Source organism: Scomber japonicus, chromosome 17, assembly GCF_027409825.1.
Source record: "Scomber japonicus isolate fScoJap1 chromosome 17, fScoJap1.pri, whole genome shotgun sequence".
Lineage (NCBI taxonomy): Eukaryota > Metazoa > Chordata > Actinopteri > Scombriformes > Scombridae > Scomber > Scomber japonicus.
This window is the reverse complement of record NC_070594.1, coordinates 10174734-10193102: the sequence shown is the minus strand read 5'-3', so window position 1 is coordinate 10193102 and position 18369 is coordinate 10174734. Positions and strand designations below refer to the sequence as shown.

The window sequence follows — 18369 nt, the reverse complement described above, 5'->3', positions numbered from 1 at the left end:
ATATAGAGGTGAACAACAGAGACGATCCAGTGGAAGACAATTGAGATGACAATCGCTGCGACCACAGGATTTCCCCCCTCCACTCACCACCAGAGAGGAACAGCCGAGGATGAATGATAGTAGGGTGTGTGTGTGTGTGTGTGGGGGGGGGGGGGGTTCGTCAAAACCGCAGATGAAATGTACACAGGAACAGCCAGTCTTTCTCCAAGTTAAGCAGTCACAAATTCACTCCTACTCTCACCACAGAACCCCCCCCCCCCCCCTTCTTCCTCTCCTCCTCCTTTTTCGAAACGGATACCACAAAACCGCCACATTACAATCTGAGTGTAACAAGTCGGAGGAGGAAACATGCTCACGTGTGAAATGTGTAAACAGATTATCACCGAGAATCCAGACAACACAACGCGGTTATTCAGTGATACGGGGCCTGAGCAGGAAGGGAGCATCAGATCAGATGCATGTGAGACACACCGGAGCGAAAGAATGGCCGCCATTCAGGTGGAAGATGGACACGAGCGGCGCTGACGTGATTTGAGTCATGCGTCTCCCACTATGAAGACAAGGGGAGGTCAGAACAGCGAGTACACAAGAGGAAACACGTACGCGCATCATACAGCGGTACGGATATATGGAAGGGGGGTGGATGGGGAGTGGGGGGGTTGGGGGGTTGGATGGGGCCTAAAAATAGATCAGGTCACCGTCAAATTCGCAGCAGCACCACAAGCCAAGGTCAGCGCTCCATCAGTGTCAGCACAGAGGAGCAAAGAGGACGACACATAGAATAAACTGACTTTAAATATTCCTCAGCGAATCCGAGCCAACACTGCGGGCTCATTTCATCTATTTCAACTATTCCAACGTGTCCTCATCTGCTCCCCCCCCCCCCCCCCCCCCTTCATCATCTCATCATCTTTGCCTAATTTCTCACATCTCCTCTATCATTATCCAATTATGAAAATTGAGCAGAAATGCCATAAAATGCTAATTCAACCAGAGTCATTTTACTTTTTTTTTTTTAATTTAATGCAGCGTTAATTTGTTTTGTGCACAATTATGTGAAATGTATGTCTCTGATGAAGCAAATTCTCCAACCGACTTGAAGCAGTGTGGTGTGAAGAGGCTCGCTCGAGAGTTTCTGATTAGCGCAGAGGAAACGATATGTCAGCGTACGTTTGGTATCGGTCTATTGGCATTTAGGAAATGTCCAATTTACACTTGACATTTCAGGTAAAAAAAAAATCGATATAAGATTTAATACAGTTTCAATTTAAAACGTCACCACATCGCAGTTCACAACTTCAATTTATCCATCCATCCATCCATCCATCCATCTTCTTGCCGCTTATCCGGGGTCGGGTAAAAATGTAGTTTTATTTATATAGTGTCATATCAGAACAAAAGTTATCTCAAGGTACTTTTCACAAAAATTCCCCCAAGCAACCAGCAAGGAAAAACTCCCCTTTAACGGGAAGCAGAACCGGACTCTAGGTTTGCCTTAACTAGTTGGGTCAGTAAAGAGGGAGAGAGGAGAGTGAGGGAGACACACACACACAGAGAGAGGCACAGTAACAACAAAAACAATAGTAATAGAAGTATCACTAATGATAAGATCTTACATTTAGAAAAGATAGTGTGCACTTTAGCAGCTTAGTTACTATTATAAGAGCTTGGCAATACAACAACCATCATAAACTCCATACTAGACTTCAGTTGATGGATTACAAGTGAAACTAAAGGTTAATCATCTTCACGCTCTCTCACTAACACTTATCATTTAGTGGTTGAATAAGAGATAATAAGAGATCAGATAAACGTTAGGGCAGCTCTGAGGATCTTCTCCAATAGCAACACGTTGAAATCACCGGAGTCGCTTTTCTCTCTTGTCTAAAACGAGTAGAACAATTTTAACACAATTAATTTCAGCGCCTCACATCCTCTGACAGGAAACAACTTTGTGAATGGTTGTTTACTGATGTAGTCACACTTGGGACGCTTACAAATGTATCTCGGATGTTTTAACATCTGGATACAACGCGTCTGAGCCGGACTGCAATCTGTCTTGATGCGCATTCGACAGCTGTCAGATCTGCCTGAGATACATTTAAGTGTCTTCCTCTGTCCGAGAGGAAATGGAGTCAATGTTGCAATAGGAGCGATATCTCTATTAGTGCTGACATCTGCTGAATATGCACATTTTTGGGGGTTTCAATTCAAGGCATAAATCAGTTGCAACATACTATAAAAAAAGGAAATGTGTGATTAGCTTAACCTCTTTTGATTCTTACAAAAAATCAATATTAGCTAATATTGGGGGTGGAATTGCTTCGAAAAGCTGCATCAGCACATCGTTACTGATGTTGACATGAGGGCAATTTTTTTTCTGCCATTCTGGGATTCAGCAGAGCCTCGCTGGTGTGATCTGTGCTTGCTGCGGCACAGCTCGAAGCGGCTCATTTAGCTACTGGAGTGTGCGGTCGTCATTTAGCCTGAACAAATTCAAAAGGGGGCAAATACCTATGTTTTTTCATTTAGCATGAAGTTCATGTTACAAGTATGCCGGCATGAGATAGAGGATCAAGTTGCGTGTGTGTGTGTGTGTGTGTGTGTGTGTGTGTGTGTGTGTGTATGTGTATGCATCAGAGGAGCTTTGTTAGGGATGCAGCTACAGCTCTGTGCTGTCAGGACGCTGCTGTCTGGGCACGCGTGGCTCTTTTGCACACGCTAACGCAAAAGTATACACATGCAAACATGCATACATGCATACAGGACAAGTATCTGCACCCCTACACCCATATTCACAATTACTGGTTCATGTCCTGCACAGTGAGACACACACGCACACCAGCCCACCCTTCTCTGTCACTAGGCAAAGCCCAGCACTCTGGGAAGGAGCGAGGGAGGGAGGGAGGGGGTAGAGGCAGGAAAGGGAGGGGAGGACAGGAGGAGAGACAGCAAACAGGGGAAATAAAGGAGGGAAAGAAACTGAATACAGAAGAGGGAAAAAGAGAGGCTTGATATCCACACAAAGAGAAGCAAATGAGCAATAAGTGGTGTGCAGCATTACAGCGTATAAGAGCAAATGAGCGCCGGGTGAATGAAAGTGAGTGACAGCGACCTAAACAATGAAAGAAAGAAATAACAGAACGGACCGACGGACTGAACGACAGACAGACAAACAGTGTGAGAGAGAGAGAGAGAGAGAGAGAGAGAGAGTGAATGGGGCGCTTGTGGACAAAGAGGGAGACCTGGCCTCATCTAAACAGCTGCTGTTCTCCCCTAACGTTGCACCTCAGCTCCAAATTCCACAAGCAGCCCGGCTATGAGGGGCTGCAGCCTGAGTCAGCGTTTTTCACATATATACACACACACACACACACACACACACACACTCATAGACACACATACACGCACAGCTGAGCCCTCTGCTCAAAGCAGAAAAAGGGGGCTGCGGGGAGCTACGGCACGCACAGAGGGACATAAGGCAGCCACGTCCAGAGGTTTGGAGCTCTGTGCATGTAAACTATAAGCTGTGGTTATCCAAACTCAGGTATCATTTAACCACAATATTACTCTTGTACATAAGGGTACTATTTGTTAACTATATTTTTTACTTATTTATTTATTGTTCTTTATTCTTTCTATCTTTCCTGCTATCCACTTTCCTGCTTCAATAATGTTATTTTCCCTACTGTGGGACTAATAAAGGAATATCTTATCTTATTTTATCTTAACCCTTACATACTGTTTGTGTCAAATTTGACCCGTTTTTTACACTTGACAGCTGTAAAAACACCCCAAATGTTTTTTACTCTGAAATTTGATGACTTTTCCTAAAGTGGCCCAAAATGTACAATAATGAAAAGATTTTAAAATGTTATTCTTTTGTATAGGTGCTACAAATGTTTGTCAATTGAGTCTGTTCTTGGTCAAATTTGACCCGTATCTAATTGACAGGGCTTTTTTATTAAATTAATAGTTTTGATAAGATTGAAGAAGTCTTTTCATGATGTAGCATGAAAGACTGATTTCTCTCAGATCAGTTATTGATGCTTTCTAAACAGATCTGTGGTTCAAAATTTGAGACATTTTTTTGAGGGGAATCTTAGACCAAGTCAAAATTGACCCGTAACAGAATATGAATAGTATGTAAGGGTTAAAAACACCAGTATCACAACGCTGCATTGCAATGTAAAATCTAACAACATCTGATGATACGAGTCAGAGGCAGAGCTGTTGAAGTGAGCCATGAATCACGGCCGTATCAATAAAACATAAAAGAAGCTCTGAACTAGGCAAACTGCATCTAAAATTTATGCCATTTCGTCCTGTGCTGACGCTGACAGGAAGTTACACTCAGACACAACAAAACAACCGGAGGAGCAGAAAATAAGTGGAAAGTAGGGGAAGGATGCCAAAGAGCCACATTAACCCAAAACTTTAAAAAAAAACCTCTAAACCTCGACTAAAATCAATTGTACTTCTACTCTTTTACATTGGGCTACACCGTTTTTTGCTACTTTTACTGATATATTTAGCGATAAGTAACTTTTATATTCACCTGAGCTCACACAGACATGGATAATTAGATTGTATCACACAATATTATAGCACTTCTACTTCTGCTTGAGTCTATATAATCATAACGTAACAATACTTCTACTTGAGTATGGTCTTTGTTCACTCCACCCACCACTGACTAAAATCAGAGACGAGCAGAGACTGGATTCCTTGGGCATCTTCCCGTGCTACCACAGCTGGGATTTCGTGCCAAAACTGCCTGTCAGAGGAACATCCTGTGATGGAGGAAAGAGGAGAAGCGGGAGGGAGGAACCAGAGGCCAGAGGAGATCACATGCTGCAGTTTTCTTCTTCCACGTTATTTATGAACCTGTGCCCCGACGAAGCTCCTGAGGGATCCGCTTTTAAGAGCAGCTAATAGGTTTTATCCTGGGGTCGGAGACAGTGGAGGGCTGGCCAGCAGGCACACTCCCATGCTGACAGATTTATATGAGTAAAAACTCTTGAGCTTAAATTGTGTTTGAAATGTAAAAGTTATTCACCACTTATAGAAATGTGTCTCCCATATTAAAGGATTAAAGGAAGTAAAGAAAAGTCAATTTGTGGAAATACTGCACAAATATTGTAACAGTGTGTGTTCATAATGTTTAAATGGGAGCTAATAGATATTGTATGGAAGCCAAATTGTGTCTGTGGTCGCTGCCCAAGCAGACTTAGATCCTAATCCTGAGATTTAACAGTAGTTAAATTAAGTTTTCTCTAAGTGATTTGCATTTTTATTAAGCTGCTTTTCAACTAAAGTGTATCGCAATACGTACAACATGAAATACACAGCTGGTATTGAACTTAAAATTTCATCATTAAGAGGGTTTTTTGCTTTTCAAAAGATAATACCGAAGAGCAGAAGTGCTTTAACAAGTTTCTGTGTGAACATTTTCATTGTTTATTCTTTTTCTGTCACAAATGAGCAAGTTGAATAGCAAACATTCAACTTTCTATATTTAAAAAGGTGCTGTATGTAAGAATATGACACAATTTACATGTACTCAATTGTTGTTTTACTTCTAATGTGTGACTGGCTTGACTTCAATCAGTCAGACTATTTGTAAGATAAGATATTGATGACCCCTTGGGTGAAATTCAACTGTGTAAGGGTGAAAGTGTAATAAAAAAATAAAAAAGCAGGACAAAATAGGATTAAATAAATAAATACTATACTATATCTTTGTGTAAATAAATGTGTAATATATAAATGTGCAGAGAAGTACCAGAGATTTACATACAGAATACACTCTCATACACATAAAAATAATTAAATGTGCAGATATACAGTGCTTTACATAAACACACATAATCCCTGATCCACGCACTAACAGTAAATGACTGAATGTTATAAATAAGGACTCAATAAAAACAGGAAGTGAGGAAACGCTATCATATCTCTCATAAATCTGCATTGAGGAAATTCCAGAAGTAGGATAAAAATAAAACATTCAAAATAGCCAAATAGCCACATTTATGTACACTGTTGCTTCTCTCTTCTGCTACAGCTCCAACAGGGTTCAATACTAGCTAACGTTAGCTTAGAAATGGAGTCCGCTAACGTCAAAAAAAGAAGACCGGCAACCGTCACACCACAGAGTCAGAGTCCTGAGCCCCAAAAAAAGCCCGTCTGTCCAGGTGTTATTAATGACACTGGCCATCTTTCTGATTCTTACATGTTACATTTCAGAATAGTCACATTTATGTACTCTCTTGCCTCTTTCCCTCACTACAGCTCTAGCTAACGTCAGCTTAGAAATGGAGTCTGCTAACGTCAAAAAAAGAAGACCGGCAACCGTCACACCACACAGTCTGATACAAAGTCCACCTAAGCCCCCAAAAAAGCCTGTCTGTCCAGGTGTTATTCATGAGACTGGCCATCTTTCTGATTCTAACATGTTACATTTCAGAATAGCCACATTTATGTACTCTCTTGCCTCTTTCCCTCGCTACAGCTCTAGCTAACGTCAGCTTCGAAATGGAGTCTGCTAACGTCAAAAAAAAGACAGGCACCCCCCACAACAGAGTCCAACACAAAGTCCACCTAATTCCCACAAAAAAATAAAGTTTTATCTAGTGAAGCCCATCTGGCAATGTGTTATTAATGTGAACATCGCACCTTTAAGATAGATTTTCAGTGGATTATCCCTTCTTCCCTCTGCTGTTGTAATAACTATGAATTCGACACTGTTTTATGAATGAAGAAACAGTTGATTAAGTGCGTTTGTGCTTTTTTTTCTCTTCTCCTACTTCATTTTGATTTGGCCTTTTTTTTTTTTTTTTTACATCTGTATCTCAGTAAGACCAAAAACCAGCAGTGTGTGGACTCACTTCCATTTACTGGCTCGCGCTCCTGGTTCAGTGAGTATGGGAAGAGACAAAACTATGCGAGCGAGAGCCTTCGCCAGCTGGCTGTGGGACCCATTTTCGTCTGAAGCGGGCGGAGGGGGGGGGGGGGGGGCGAGGAGCAGCTTCCCCCCCTCCCCTAAATTCAACCGTTGACAACATTAAAAAAAAAGAAAAATCTTTTGAGAAAACAATGTTGCTCTGTCTGTGGTGTTCGTGTGTGTGTGTGTGTGTGTGTGTGTGTGTGTGTGTTTAGTTGGTGTAGACTTCGCTGGCAGACGAAAAGGAAGACTTGCTAATTGCTCCTCTGAGCTGAAGAGTCATTTTAGGGGAGAGCAGACCAACATTTTTCCTTCAGTATGTGCAGCATGAAACACTCAGAAATGATTCAAGGCACTGAAGCCTAAACTCATCTTGCATGCTAATGTAAATTAGCTTGATACGAGTTAAAAGCACTCCTTGAGGGTTGTATTATAATGAATGCAGATGATGGCATGCTAAATATAATTCATGCTAATTCTTAACAAGCCAGAAAATATGACATAACTTGCATAACTTGCTAAACTAGCTCCATCCAACAGAGGAGGACTTCTTTTTTTAACCTTTACATACTGTTCAGGTAGGTCTGTAAAAACACCTTATATACATTCATTTTAACAATTAACAAGACCTAATGTGAGCCACAGTATTCAAAGTGCATCTTTTTTAATATTTTGGTGCAGTTGATACACATCTTTATATATGCAAATGACCTGTATTTATTCTAAAAAAAAATCAAACATGTTTCATATTCTATTAAATGCTTTCCTGGAGCACAAAATAGTGACTGTGAGTCTGAGTCTTTTAATCAAATGTTTATTAATGACTGATTTATGGGAATTTATGAATGTGAATTGGTGTGGAGAGTAATTACACCAATTACAGGATGTAAGGGTTAAAAGGGGGGGTGGGGGTTAGAGAGAGGGTATGAAAAGAAACACTATAATGAGCCAAAAGCAGCAAAAAGCAGAGCAGGTTCATTTTCATCTGATGTGCAAACACTGGCTGGAAAGTGATGGACAGACAGCTGAGCACAGAGGTCAGCCAAAGCCAGCACACAGACACAGCAGGGGAAGAATAAAAAGGAGGAAAAAAAGGAAGAAGAGAAGAATAAGAAGAAGGGATGAGAAGAAGGTGAAGAGAGGAAGAAGAGGAGGAGGAAGAGGAGGAGGACAGACCGTTTGTAGTCAGATCCCGAGGGTCCTGCGAGGCTGGCTAATGACCTGTGCTACAGAGCATCCTCAGGGAGACGTGGAGAGAGGAAGCCGCCCCCCTTTTTTTCTTTCGACACTTTCTGATGACACATCACAATTAGCAGCAGGACGTTTCTCTGCCTACAAAGCTCCCAGACAGATTGACTGAGTGCTATTTTTAAAAAAAAGGCCATCTGTGAGATATCCAGATGCTGAAAAATGCCACGCACAATTTCACATGTTAAATATCCAGGTCATCCTCAGCTTCACACCTCATCATGTTTAAGTCATGTTTAAACTTATATGTAGTAAAGATAAAGTTATCGTCATTATTAGGCTGTAACCCAACCATGGATCCACCATGTTGGAAAAAATAAAAACATGAAATGACTGATACTGATACTTTATTATACTTTTATCCTTTTAATGATGCTCTCTTTCTATTTTTTGCTTATCCACTTTCTTTGCTGCTGTAACACTGTAAATTTCCCGCATCGTGGGACTAATGAAGGAATATCTTATCTTTTCAGTGGGTAGCAGATAGGGCTGAGCAATAAATCAATATTTTATAGATATCGTCTTAGATTTTTAATATCGTAATATTGTGGTATGGAATAAGTGTCTTTTCCTGCTTTTAAAGGCTGCGTTACAGTAACATTTAATTTTTTGAGCTTAACAGACTGTATCCACTTAGCCATTATATCCTCAAGACCGATCATTATCTATCAAAAATCTCATTGCGTGAATATTTTCTCAACGTAGAGCGAGTCATCCCTCAAAATAACGTCAAAATAACGATACTACGATAATTCGTGAGTTGGGGTCCTCATTAGTTAATAAAACAACTTTATCTACTGCACAATAATATTTTTTCTTCATGGCAAATGTCTGTCTATTGAATCTTAATTTCTGGTTTGCCAAACAGTTAAAAAGTATACACTTTGGTCTTTTTGGCCACCAGAGGCGCTGTGGAGCGGTGTTTTAATGAGTAGGCAGCCATTTTGTTTGTATGAAGCTAGGGGTGAGCGATATGACTGCAATCTCATATCCCGATATCGACACCTACGCTGATATAACACATTTTAACTCACTGAATTAATCAATAGTTGGTTCGATGGCAACTAAACTTGTTACAAAGAAGAGTAATCCACACAAGAGATGGACAAAAACTAGCGATATGAACGAGATAAAACTATGGAACGATAGAAGGTTTTCTCTCGTCACACGATATATATATATATAATCAGCGCACACACACACACACACACACACACACAGGTGGCACATGCACACGTTCAAGCATGTTAGTGACACAATTCACACGCCTGTTGCCAGTAGGTGGCGATCTCACACACACAAAAAGAAGAGCAAAGCGCCCTCAAAAGCAGCGAAGAAGATGAAAAACTGCAGGCAAGGATGTAAATACTGCACAATTTAAAAGTGTTAAAAATAAATCAGCTTTATAAACGTCTTACAAAAGACATCTGCTGAACACGTTTGTTTGGCCTTGAGGTGTTTGGTCCACATGGTAGCTTTAACTGCTGTTAACTGAAGTCTGTTAAATACTATTTAAAAAAAAGATGTTTAAAGTTTTATTAAATCATCCACAAATGTATTTTTTTGCTTATAAACAACGAAATGACTTCAGTCCCAATCATCAAGTTTTTATCAATACATTGCCTGTTTGAAATCATTCAAAAAGCTGTTTCTGGTGCTTTACATTTATATTATTACTTATATATTTCTAATTTAACATAAATCGGAAATATGGAGGACAAAAAATGATTAATAAAGTTTAAGCTTCCTTTATGACACTAGGAGAAGAGAGGATGAGCTGTGTCTGATTGTGAGTACACTTCAGGCCAATGGAGGGAAAAAAACTGTTTAGAGAAAGTTCAGAAAGTAGTTTCAGGGGCTTTAAATGATCTTCTATAAACAGGTGATTTATATATTTATGTTATTTTCTCTTTTTGTGGTTAACTTTAGAAGATGAAATATGGAGGGCAAACATAGTTAATAAAGTGTAAGCTGCTGCTAGACTGCTTCCTTTAGGACACTAAGAGAAGAGAGGATGTCTGTTTATGAGTACATGCAAGACAATGGAAAAAAAAAAAGAACTGCGTATGAATGAGAGAGCAAGAAAGTAAACGCATGAGTCAAAGAGCTTCTGAGTGTTGTTTTTACATGAGCTGTATCTGAGCTGTGTTGTGTGTTAAAGGGAAATCCACCAGCGAGGAAACAAACACCACAGCGGCGACCTTGCAGCTTCCCAACAACACCGAAAACGTTGGATACAAGAGAGCCGCAGAGTACACAATGACACAATGAGATACAGCTGTCCCGCTTCCTCGTATGACATCATGTACCCGTTTGGTCCGCGCTCGCTCACTTGTGAGTCCTTGTGGTTCCTTCCTGTTCCCTGTGCCCGCTGCAAACCAGCCGACAAGCCAGACAGGAAACTGCACAACGACCACTGAGGTAACGAGGATGTCCTGATAGGAGCCAGTCCCATGCACGATATTCTGCTCCCATATTTATATTCATATTTAGGATTATAATGACGCAGACGAACAGTGATGATGATGAGGACTTTCTCAATGTCACTTAAATTTGAGTTTATCTTTAATTAATGAGATAGATAGATAGATAGATAGATAGATAGATAGATAGATAGATAGATAGATAGATAGATAGATAGATAGATAGATAGATAGATAGATAGATAGATAGATAGATAGATAGATAGATAGATAGATAGATAGATAGATAGAACTGTTTTTCCAGTGAGGCTTATTTGCATAAAAAGAGGCAAATTTTGTGCTAAATATAATCATAACATAGTCAATTAGATAAATGCAAATAACATCAATACAAACAAAAATGAGCACAGAGACGTTATTTGCATGGCTGTAAACATTTACAAGCATGTTCCCCTTGACGGTTTCTTGTTTGTGCAGGTTTAGCTTCCACAGAAGCCGCCAAATCTCTTTTTTGCCCCTCTATCTACTGAATGTAATGTACGGGAAGCCTCGCCCACTGCGGCCATGTAACCACGCCCACCCCAAAACTCCTATGTCCTCTGTCCTGAATTTACTTCCTCCTCCTTCATTCTCATCTGGTCACCCTATTTCAAAGCGATAGCCTCGACCTCACTCGCTCTCACTGTGTACAGCGCTGTTTGCTCTTGGTGGAGGGGTATGGCCTCTGAGCGGGATTTTAGACCATGTGACACAAAAATGTTTCTTTGGACACGACACAATTCAAAAGTCTCCAAAGGCGTAGTAGCAGCTCCTATAAGCGGGAATAACAGGGAGGGACTCCAGTCTGCGCACTGCGAGATAGCCTAGTTAGGCAAAACCAAAATAATAAGTGTGTGTGTGGATGATTATGTGTGCCTCTACAGTGTGAGCAGTGTGTGAGGCATGCTGCCAATGAAAGCCTTGCAGGGTGGAGCACACATCAGCTGCAGCTGAACAGCTGGCCACTGCGGGCTAACGCTGCGTCTGGATTGAGAAAAGGTCAGGCTGCCCCCCCCATGTTTGCCAACTGTGGGCTGGCATGGCCACCCGTTTCTCATTCAGCTGCCTCCGATCCATTTCCCAAAACAGGGAAGGGGATTGGGACAAAACAAAAAAGCAGGAAATGATGGGGAGGTAGCAGGAAAACAGGATATCTATGAGAAAGAACTGAGAAATGAAGTGTTGTATCCTGTTTAGAGACCCAAAGATAGCAATTATACCACTTAATAAAAATTAAGTTGTAATCTCTTCAAAAAAGTCCACAATCTCAGTGTCAGTGCTTACACTTGACACACTAATAGTAACCCACATGAGGTGTGGGTCAATGTGAAACTGAAAGAATTACACATGCGTTCATTCGTCAGCCGCTGACTGATAATGACTTGTTCTGTGGAAAAAGGGAGTAGGTGTAGTTCATCTATATAGAGAGTTGTATTCTTTTGAGGAATGATACTCACCCTTCCTGATAACTCTACTTCATCGAGGCTTTTTCACAATCACGTGTACAGAAGTATTATGACACTTCAATTTTGTAATCATTTAAATGCGAAAGTACAGATGGGGGAAGATATTGACATAAGCTGGCTGGTTCACACTGCAGGTTGTAAAAGAATAAATACGATCGTAGGCTTGAGTTAGTTTAAATTGTTACTGCTGTTGTAAATATGAGAGAATCAGGATATGATGGCGTACTTTCCCGTCTTCATCCCCCCCCCCTCCCCTCCCCTGTGGCTGCAGGTCATGTAAGGGTCTCTATTACAGCTGAAATGAGGTCACCAAACAAGGAGGAAAACCAAAACCCGATACAAATGTTTGTCTACTTCTACTTCTTCTCCTTCTGAGGGCTTGTATACATTCTCAGGGAAGAAAAAAAAAAGGGGGGGGGGGGGGACATCGGTGCACCTTTGTCACAGTTCGGCCGCCGCAGAAAGGAGTCTCTCAGAGTGGCCGACAAAGGCGAGATCACTCACAAGTTGGAGACGTCTAAGGTTTCATTGGACCCATCTTGAACCATTTACTGTATGTAGGGATTAAACCGTGTTTTGAGTACGTGTTAACGCTATCCGTCTGATCCAATCTGCTTTTTATAGGCTGCAGTCGGTCATGTGTGTGTACTCTCTGTCTCTGTTGTTACGATACAAAAAGACCGAGCTGTAATGACATTATCTAATTTCTTCAGCTAACATTTATAATTGTCCTAATACTAACAAAAGGTGTTGAATATATGTGTAACAGGTGCTCTTTCTTCTTTGAACATCTGGCAGTGAAGAAAAAAAAAAAAAAAGAAAACATAGGGGAGTGGTGACACTCCATAAAAAACTTTGGGAAGACAAGACAAGACTTGACCTCAATTATATCATATTTTGTTGATGGCTACAACAATAAAGGTGTGGTTTGTGCTATCTGGTGGATGTGCATTGTCACGAGAGTCGACGCCACAGATATTCATCTTATCCAATCCCCAAAAAAAAAACACTGAATCAGTCTGCGGTCGGTGGTCGGATGTTATACAACGCCTCATCCTAAAAATGACTGTGACTGACTATGACAATGCATTATAATGTGAATCCTCTGTTAGCCTTCATCAAAGACCCTCTGGGAGTCTTTGATTATAGAGACTGGTCTGGTGGATCTTGTGTTACTCAATAAAAGGTCTGCAACCAAGTACAAGTTGAATGTCACTTATTAAAAGATGTCCCATTGCATGCTGGGCAACTTCAACCAGTTCATTTAGTCACAGTGAAGATTGGATGATAAACTGTACCACACCTACAAGTGTACATACATGGAGAGCAGTGAAGCATCGAGGACGTCTGTTCCCACTGCCTCCATTTAATTCATCATCGTGTTTGCTAAAGTTAGAAGTTGGTACAGTTTTTAGAAGATAAAGCTATAAAATCAGCAGAGGGTAGCTAGCATGTATGTAAGGAGTGAGAATGCTGTTTAAATAGTCACCTACTTATTTACTTATTTAGCAAATAAAATGAATCATGCATTGAGATAACAGGCGTATCTCCTGTCTGTACTGTAGTGATAAGTCTTTTGAGTGAAACCAAAGTCACTAAGCGCGACCTGATTAAAAATAATCACTTCATTTTGGTTCACAGACCTCCAGCTTCACATAATTCTGGGTAAAAACTAACTAGAGTCATCGGTCACTTCATTAGGTACACCTGTGCAGTCTAACATTTTCAGTTCCTAATATTTTGTCCCTCTGTTAATGGAGTGGACAAAATATTAGGAGCACCATTTAATATAATGCACCTTAATACACCACCATCACCCACTATGACCTCAATAATACACATAAAGCAGAATTGCTGATTTTTTAAATTTAGCACCTGTAAATTTTAAGAACGCTGTAAAAGATGTGTTATTATCTTTGCATTGGTTTCTTCATGTAATTGTACAGCATACATGTAAATCTGCTGTCTTGTGAAATCTCATTCTCTCTTTTGACCTTCCTTTTAATAATTTCTTTGATTAATGTAACCCTTGCATTGGAGAGTACCTAGCTAAACCCCCCTGAGGGTTTTATTTGCACTTCTCCATCACATCTTATGTTGCTTATATGTATAAACTTAATAAAAGTAGACTTTAAACCCGATTTGATTGAACTAGATTGCACAGGTGTAACTTCATGAAGTGACTAGTGACTGTATATTAACTGTAGAAACTTTAAAAATGTCTCACTCCCCCCGCCCCTCTCCTCCTCCTCCTCCTCCTCCTCCTCCTCCTCTCTCACCCTCCAGGTGGAAATATAACAACAAGCAGCAACACAGGTACCGGGACTTCTTCTTCCCCAAACAACAGCAGCTTGGACACATGTGTATAAGTCGAGTGTTGTGTCTGGCCCGAGCTCAGTCAGTGAGTTTCTAGTGTCAACACGGAGGAAAATGTCAGGATGAAGTCACCACTTGGCGCCTGAGCTTAGGGCACCTCTCCTTAAAGGCCAGGGGCAAACCGGCATTGTTGCAAAAAAAGAGGGGCCAGCTGCATCAGCCCAAATAAAAAAAATAGAGAGCTGTGAAGTAAGCAATACGTGTGTCATGAATAAACACATTTTTTGGACAGACAAGGAAAGTACCTCTTTGTTCTTCTACACAGGCCAAAAAAACACAAAAGAATCACCAAATCCAAACCACTTCCAGCACTCTAGCAGCCAGCATAACTCCCATTTTTAGCTCCAGAATAGGTTGTCCAGATGGTGGCTGGTGGGGTAGACAAACTTAGCAGCCGCAGCCAAAAATTTACCACCATTTGACCAGTTTTAACTGCCATCCTGTGTCCTGTCTGTCTTTGTCACTGCCACGCTATAATGAGACTGTTTAAAAACTACTTCAAACAAACCAGCACATATCCCAAATGTCATTTCCCCTCCATTTATACACACTGTGTTATTTTTTCCCCTTCTTTTATTAATATCTGCAGTTATTAAAAATGCTTCAACCTCCTGTTCCTGCACTGATGTGAGGACACTGATTTGCTTACTTGCCTTGTTGCAGTATCTCTCTCTCTTTCTCTCTCTCTCTCTCTCCCTCTCTCTCTCTGTCTCTCTCAGGGCTTTAAAAAAGACAAGCAGGCCAGCCAGGCATGCTCCGGCAGCTAGCTGGGCCTCTGCGCCAGATAAAAAAGGTGAGTTGTTCACATTCCTGCTTCATGCACAAACCAAACCCCCGATGTCAGTCTCTCACACACTCACACACACACACACACACACACACACACACACACACACAGTCCTTCTGCACAAATGATTGAGTTGTTTGTGTGTGTGTGTGTGTGTGTGTGTGTGTGTGTGTGTGTGTGTGGTCCTCTTGCCTCCTGTGTTTTTTCTAACCTTGCTTTAGCCAGACTGCAAAAAAAAAAAAAAAAACACTAGACAACCAGAGCTCCTTTTCCTGATGATTATAAACTAAATAACTCCTGAGAGGAAAACTTTTTAAGAGTGTGTGCAACTGTGATATCTATCTGTGCAGCAATAGCACACAATAAACCACTATTTTTTATTCAATTACAACACTGTGAAGCTGATAAGAGCTAGGATCAGGTTATCAACAAGCTTTCACCTACACACCCTATGAACAAAAAAGGAAAACAAAGTGTTTGAAGCAACCAAAAAAAAAAAAAAAAAGAAAAAGAAAAGAAAAAGCTGAGAAAGGGTTGAGGCAATGACAGAGAGGCATGTATGAGTGCATGTTCAGACGATTAAATGGTGGCCTGGAGGATAGGACTTCTTTATGAGATCTTTCCTGGACTCATATCAAAACTTTGAGTGGGCCTGTTAAAGCTCTTCCTCACTACTGTTAATGTCCTTCTGTGTATTGGGTCGTCACCCCCCCCCCCCCCCTTCCCCTCCCACCGCTCCTTTCTCATTGTCAACATGGCACCAACCTTTGTTAAAACATGCTCTCTTTTTTTTTGTTTTTTCTCCTCCTTCCGGTTTTAAACCTCAACATCCTATGATTTTTTTAAGCATATGACACATTTAAAATTGTGGGGTTGAGTTGAAGTAGTTTTTTTTAAAAGGGGGGGGGGGTGAGAAGAGTGCAGGCCAACTGAGCCCCACTACTACTATAAAAGGAATGTGATGGGGAAGGGAGGGCCACACTGCACCACCAACATTATTAGCCTATCATCTTACCAATACAAAAAAAAGAGTAAGAGAGAGAGAGAGAGAGAGAGAGAGAGAGAGAGGGAGAGAAGGAGGGTGGATGCACATGCCAAAACAAGAGAGGATTAAATAAATAAATAGAAAATGATAAGACACTGCTTGCTTACCCCAGTCCAAAAACTCCAGGACATTTTTCTCCCTCCTGAGTGGGGAGTTGTTGCACTCATCGTAGAGACACACCAGGACATCCAGCAGAGTCTCCACACTCAGACACTGTCCAGTAGATTGAACTGGCCCGTCCAGGATCAGCTTCTCCAGCTTCTTCAAACGCACCTCTCCAGACATGATGATGATTATTATTATTCCGGGGGCTTGTTGGTTTCTGAAGTTATGATGATGATGATGGTGATGATGATGATGATAGAGGAGGAGGAGGAGGTGGTGGTGGTGGTGGTGGAGGAGGAGGGATGAGCAAACACCTCCTCGGCCTGTTAGTTAGCGCAGAGGGGCCTGTTTTGGGGAAAACAAGAAGGAAGAAGTTCTCCTCTCACCTTGAATGTACCTCAAAATTAATAAAACTTAAAGCAAGAGGGGCGACGCCGGTGTTAAATCCGCGTTATAGTCGACCTAGTCATGATCTTCACACCGACATCCAGTATCTAGGAGGTGGGTAAGACGTGCAGCACTTCCCCATTTTTGTTTATAATAATACCTATCCAAAAAATAAAAGAAGTAGTCACAATTATACAAACCCCCTAGCTGCTTTTAGAGGTTTAGATGCAATCCCCTAGTTAGCACACTTTTTTTTCCAGCAGGTCTTTTGGGTGAAGGGAAAAAAATGGAAGATAATCGCAGTCGATGCGAGGGTTTTTTTTATTTATTTTTTTTAGCAGATCCCGTTGAGTTGTTGTAGCTGTTGCAAATATTTAGGATTCTCCATTATATTCTTGCAGCAAAACCTCCACACACACACGCACACACACATACACACACACACACACACAAAAAGCAAGGCAGATCTGCAATGCTACAAAGCCCCAGCAGCAGCAGCCCCTCCTCTGCTCCAGCAATGGAAAGGGCGACACAGGCTTAGTTAGCAGCCCTTGCTAAAAAGCTTTAGCTGTGTAGCTCTTTAGCCTGTGAGCTAAATGCCATCATTGCTCCCCTTTTTCTTTTATCCTCCTGACTTGTCATATGCACCAGTATTAAAATTAGCTCCTCTTCGACTGTGTGCGTGTGTTTGGGTTTTTTTTTTAATCCAATCCAAGTCAAATGGTGTAAAAAAAAAAATTTATCCTCTTGTTTTCGCAACTCAATGCTGGCAGATATGTTCTTTAAATCCCATTTCTTCGTCCTGGAAAACGTCTCTCTCTTTCTTTCTTTTTTTAGTTTTCTTTACAGTTCAAACCCCGACGATTTAGTTTTTTAAAGGACAAGCCGCTCAGTAAAAACACTGCGGGTCCTTTTTTTCTTGAAGGTTACAAGAGGGAGCTCGTTTCACGTCAAGAGGAAAAGCTGTAGTCTAAGTCTTGCTTATTCCAAATACGGGACACACAGCCTAAATTCTCCCCCCCCTCCCTCCTCTCTCGTCCTTTCCTTTCCGTTTGCCTTGCCTGCCTCCCCCGCCGGTCGGTCGCTTCTTGCCGTCTCCGCACAGTCAAGCTAGCAGCAGCCACAACCAGAGACCGTCTGAGCGGAGGAGATGCTCCAATAGACACCACCACCAACGGGGCGTCGCAAAGGATTATGGGAAGCAGTTCTGTTAAACTATGAATGAGTTGACAAATGGACGCGACGCTCGGGGGACGCAGCTTTAAAAACATACAAACATGAACTTTTAAAGCACTTATAAAATACTTACAATGTTTTTATCTATTTAAACATATCTCAACCACCACGATTAACATTTTAAATCCTGTCATGTGTGGTGTTTTTCACCATCCACCATCTTTGCTACGCTCCAGCGTGAATGACTCGCTTCGTTAACAGCTAGCAGCCACTCTTCCTACTCTTCTACTATCTCTGGGTGCTGCTGCTGCAGGCAAAGTCCCAGATCATCATCATGGCGCCCGTCACAGCATCTGCTGTGCGGAGGGAGG

The 18369-nt window shown here is 41.3% G+C and overlaps 1 protein-coding gene across 5 annotated transcripts in view; it reads right to left on the bottom strand.

Annotated features, from left to right (window-relative positions):
• cdc42bpab (CDC42 binding protein kinase alpha (DMPK-like) b) overlaps positions 1–17839 on the bottom strand; it is an 88118-nt gene extending 70279 nt beyond the window's left edge. For all 5 annotated transcript variants that reach the window (XM_053337266.1, XM_053337269.1, XM_053337268.1 and 2 more), the window contains exon 1: positions 16438–17839. In XM_053337266.1, the coding sequence (XP_053193241.1) occupies positions 16438–16615 (178 nt within the window). In that variant the 5' untranslated portion in view covers positions 16616–17839. The remainder of the gene's footprint in view (positions 1–16437) is intronic.
• Positions 17840–18369: the final 530 nt, after the last annotated feature.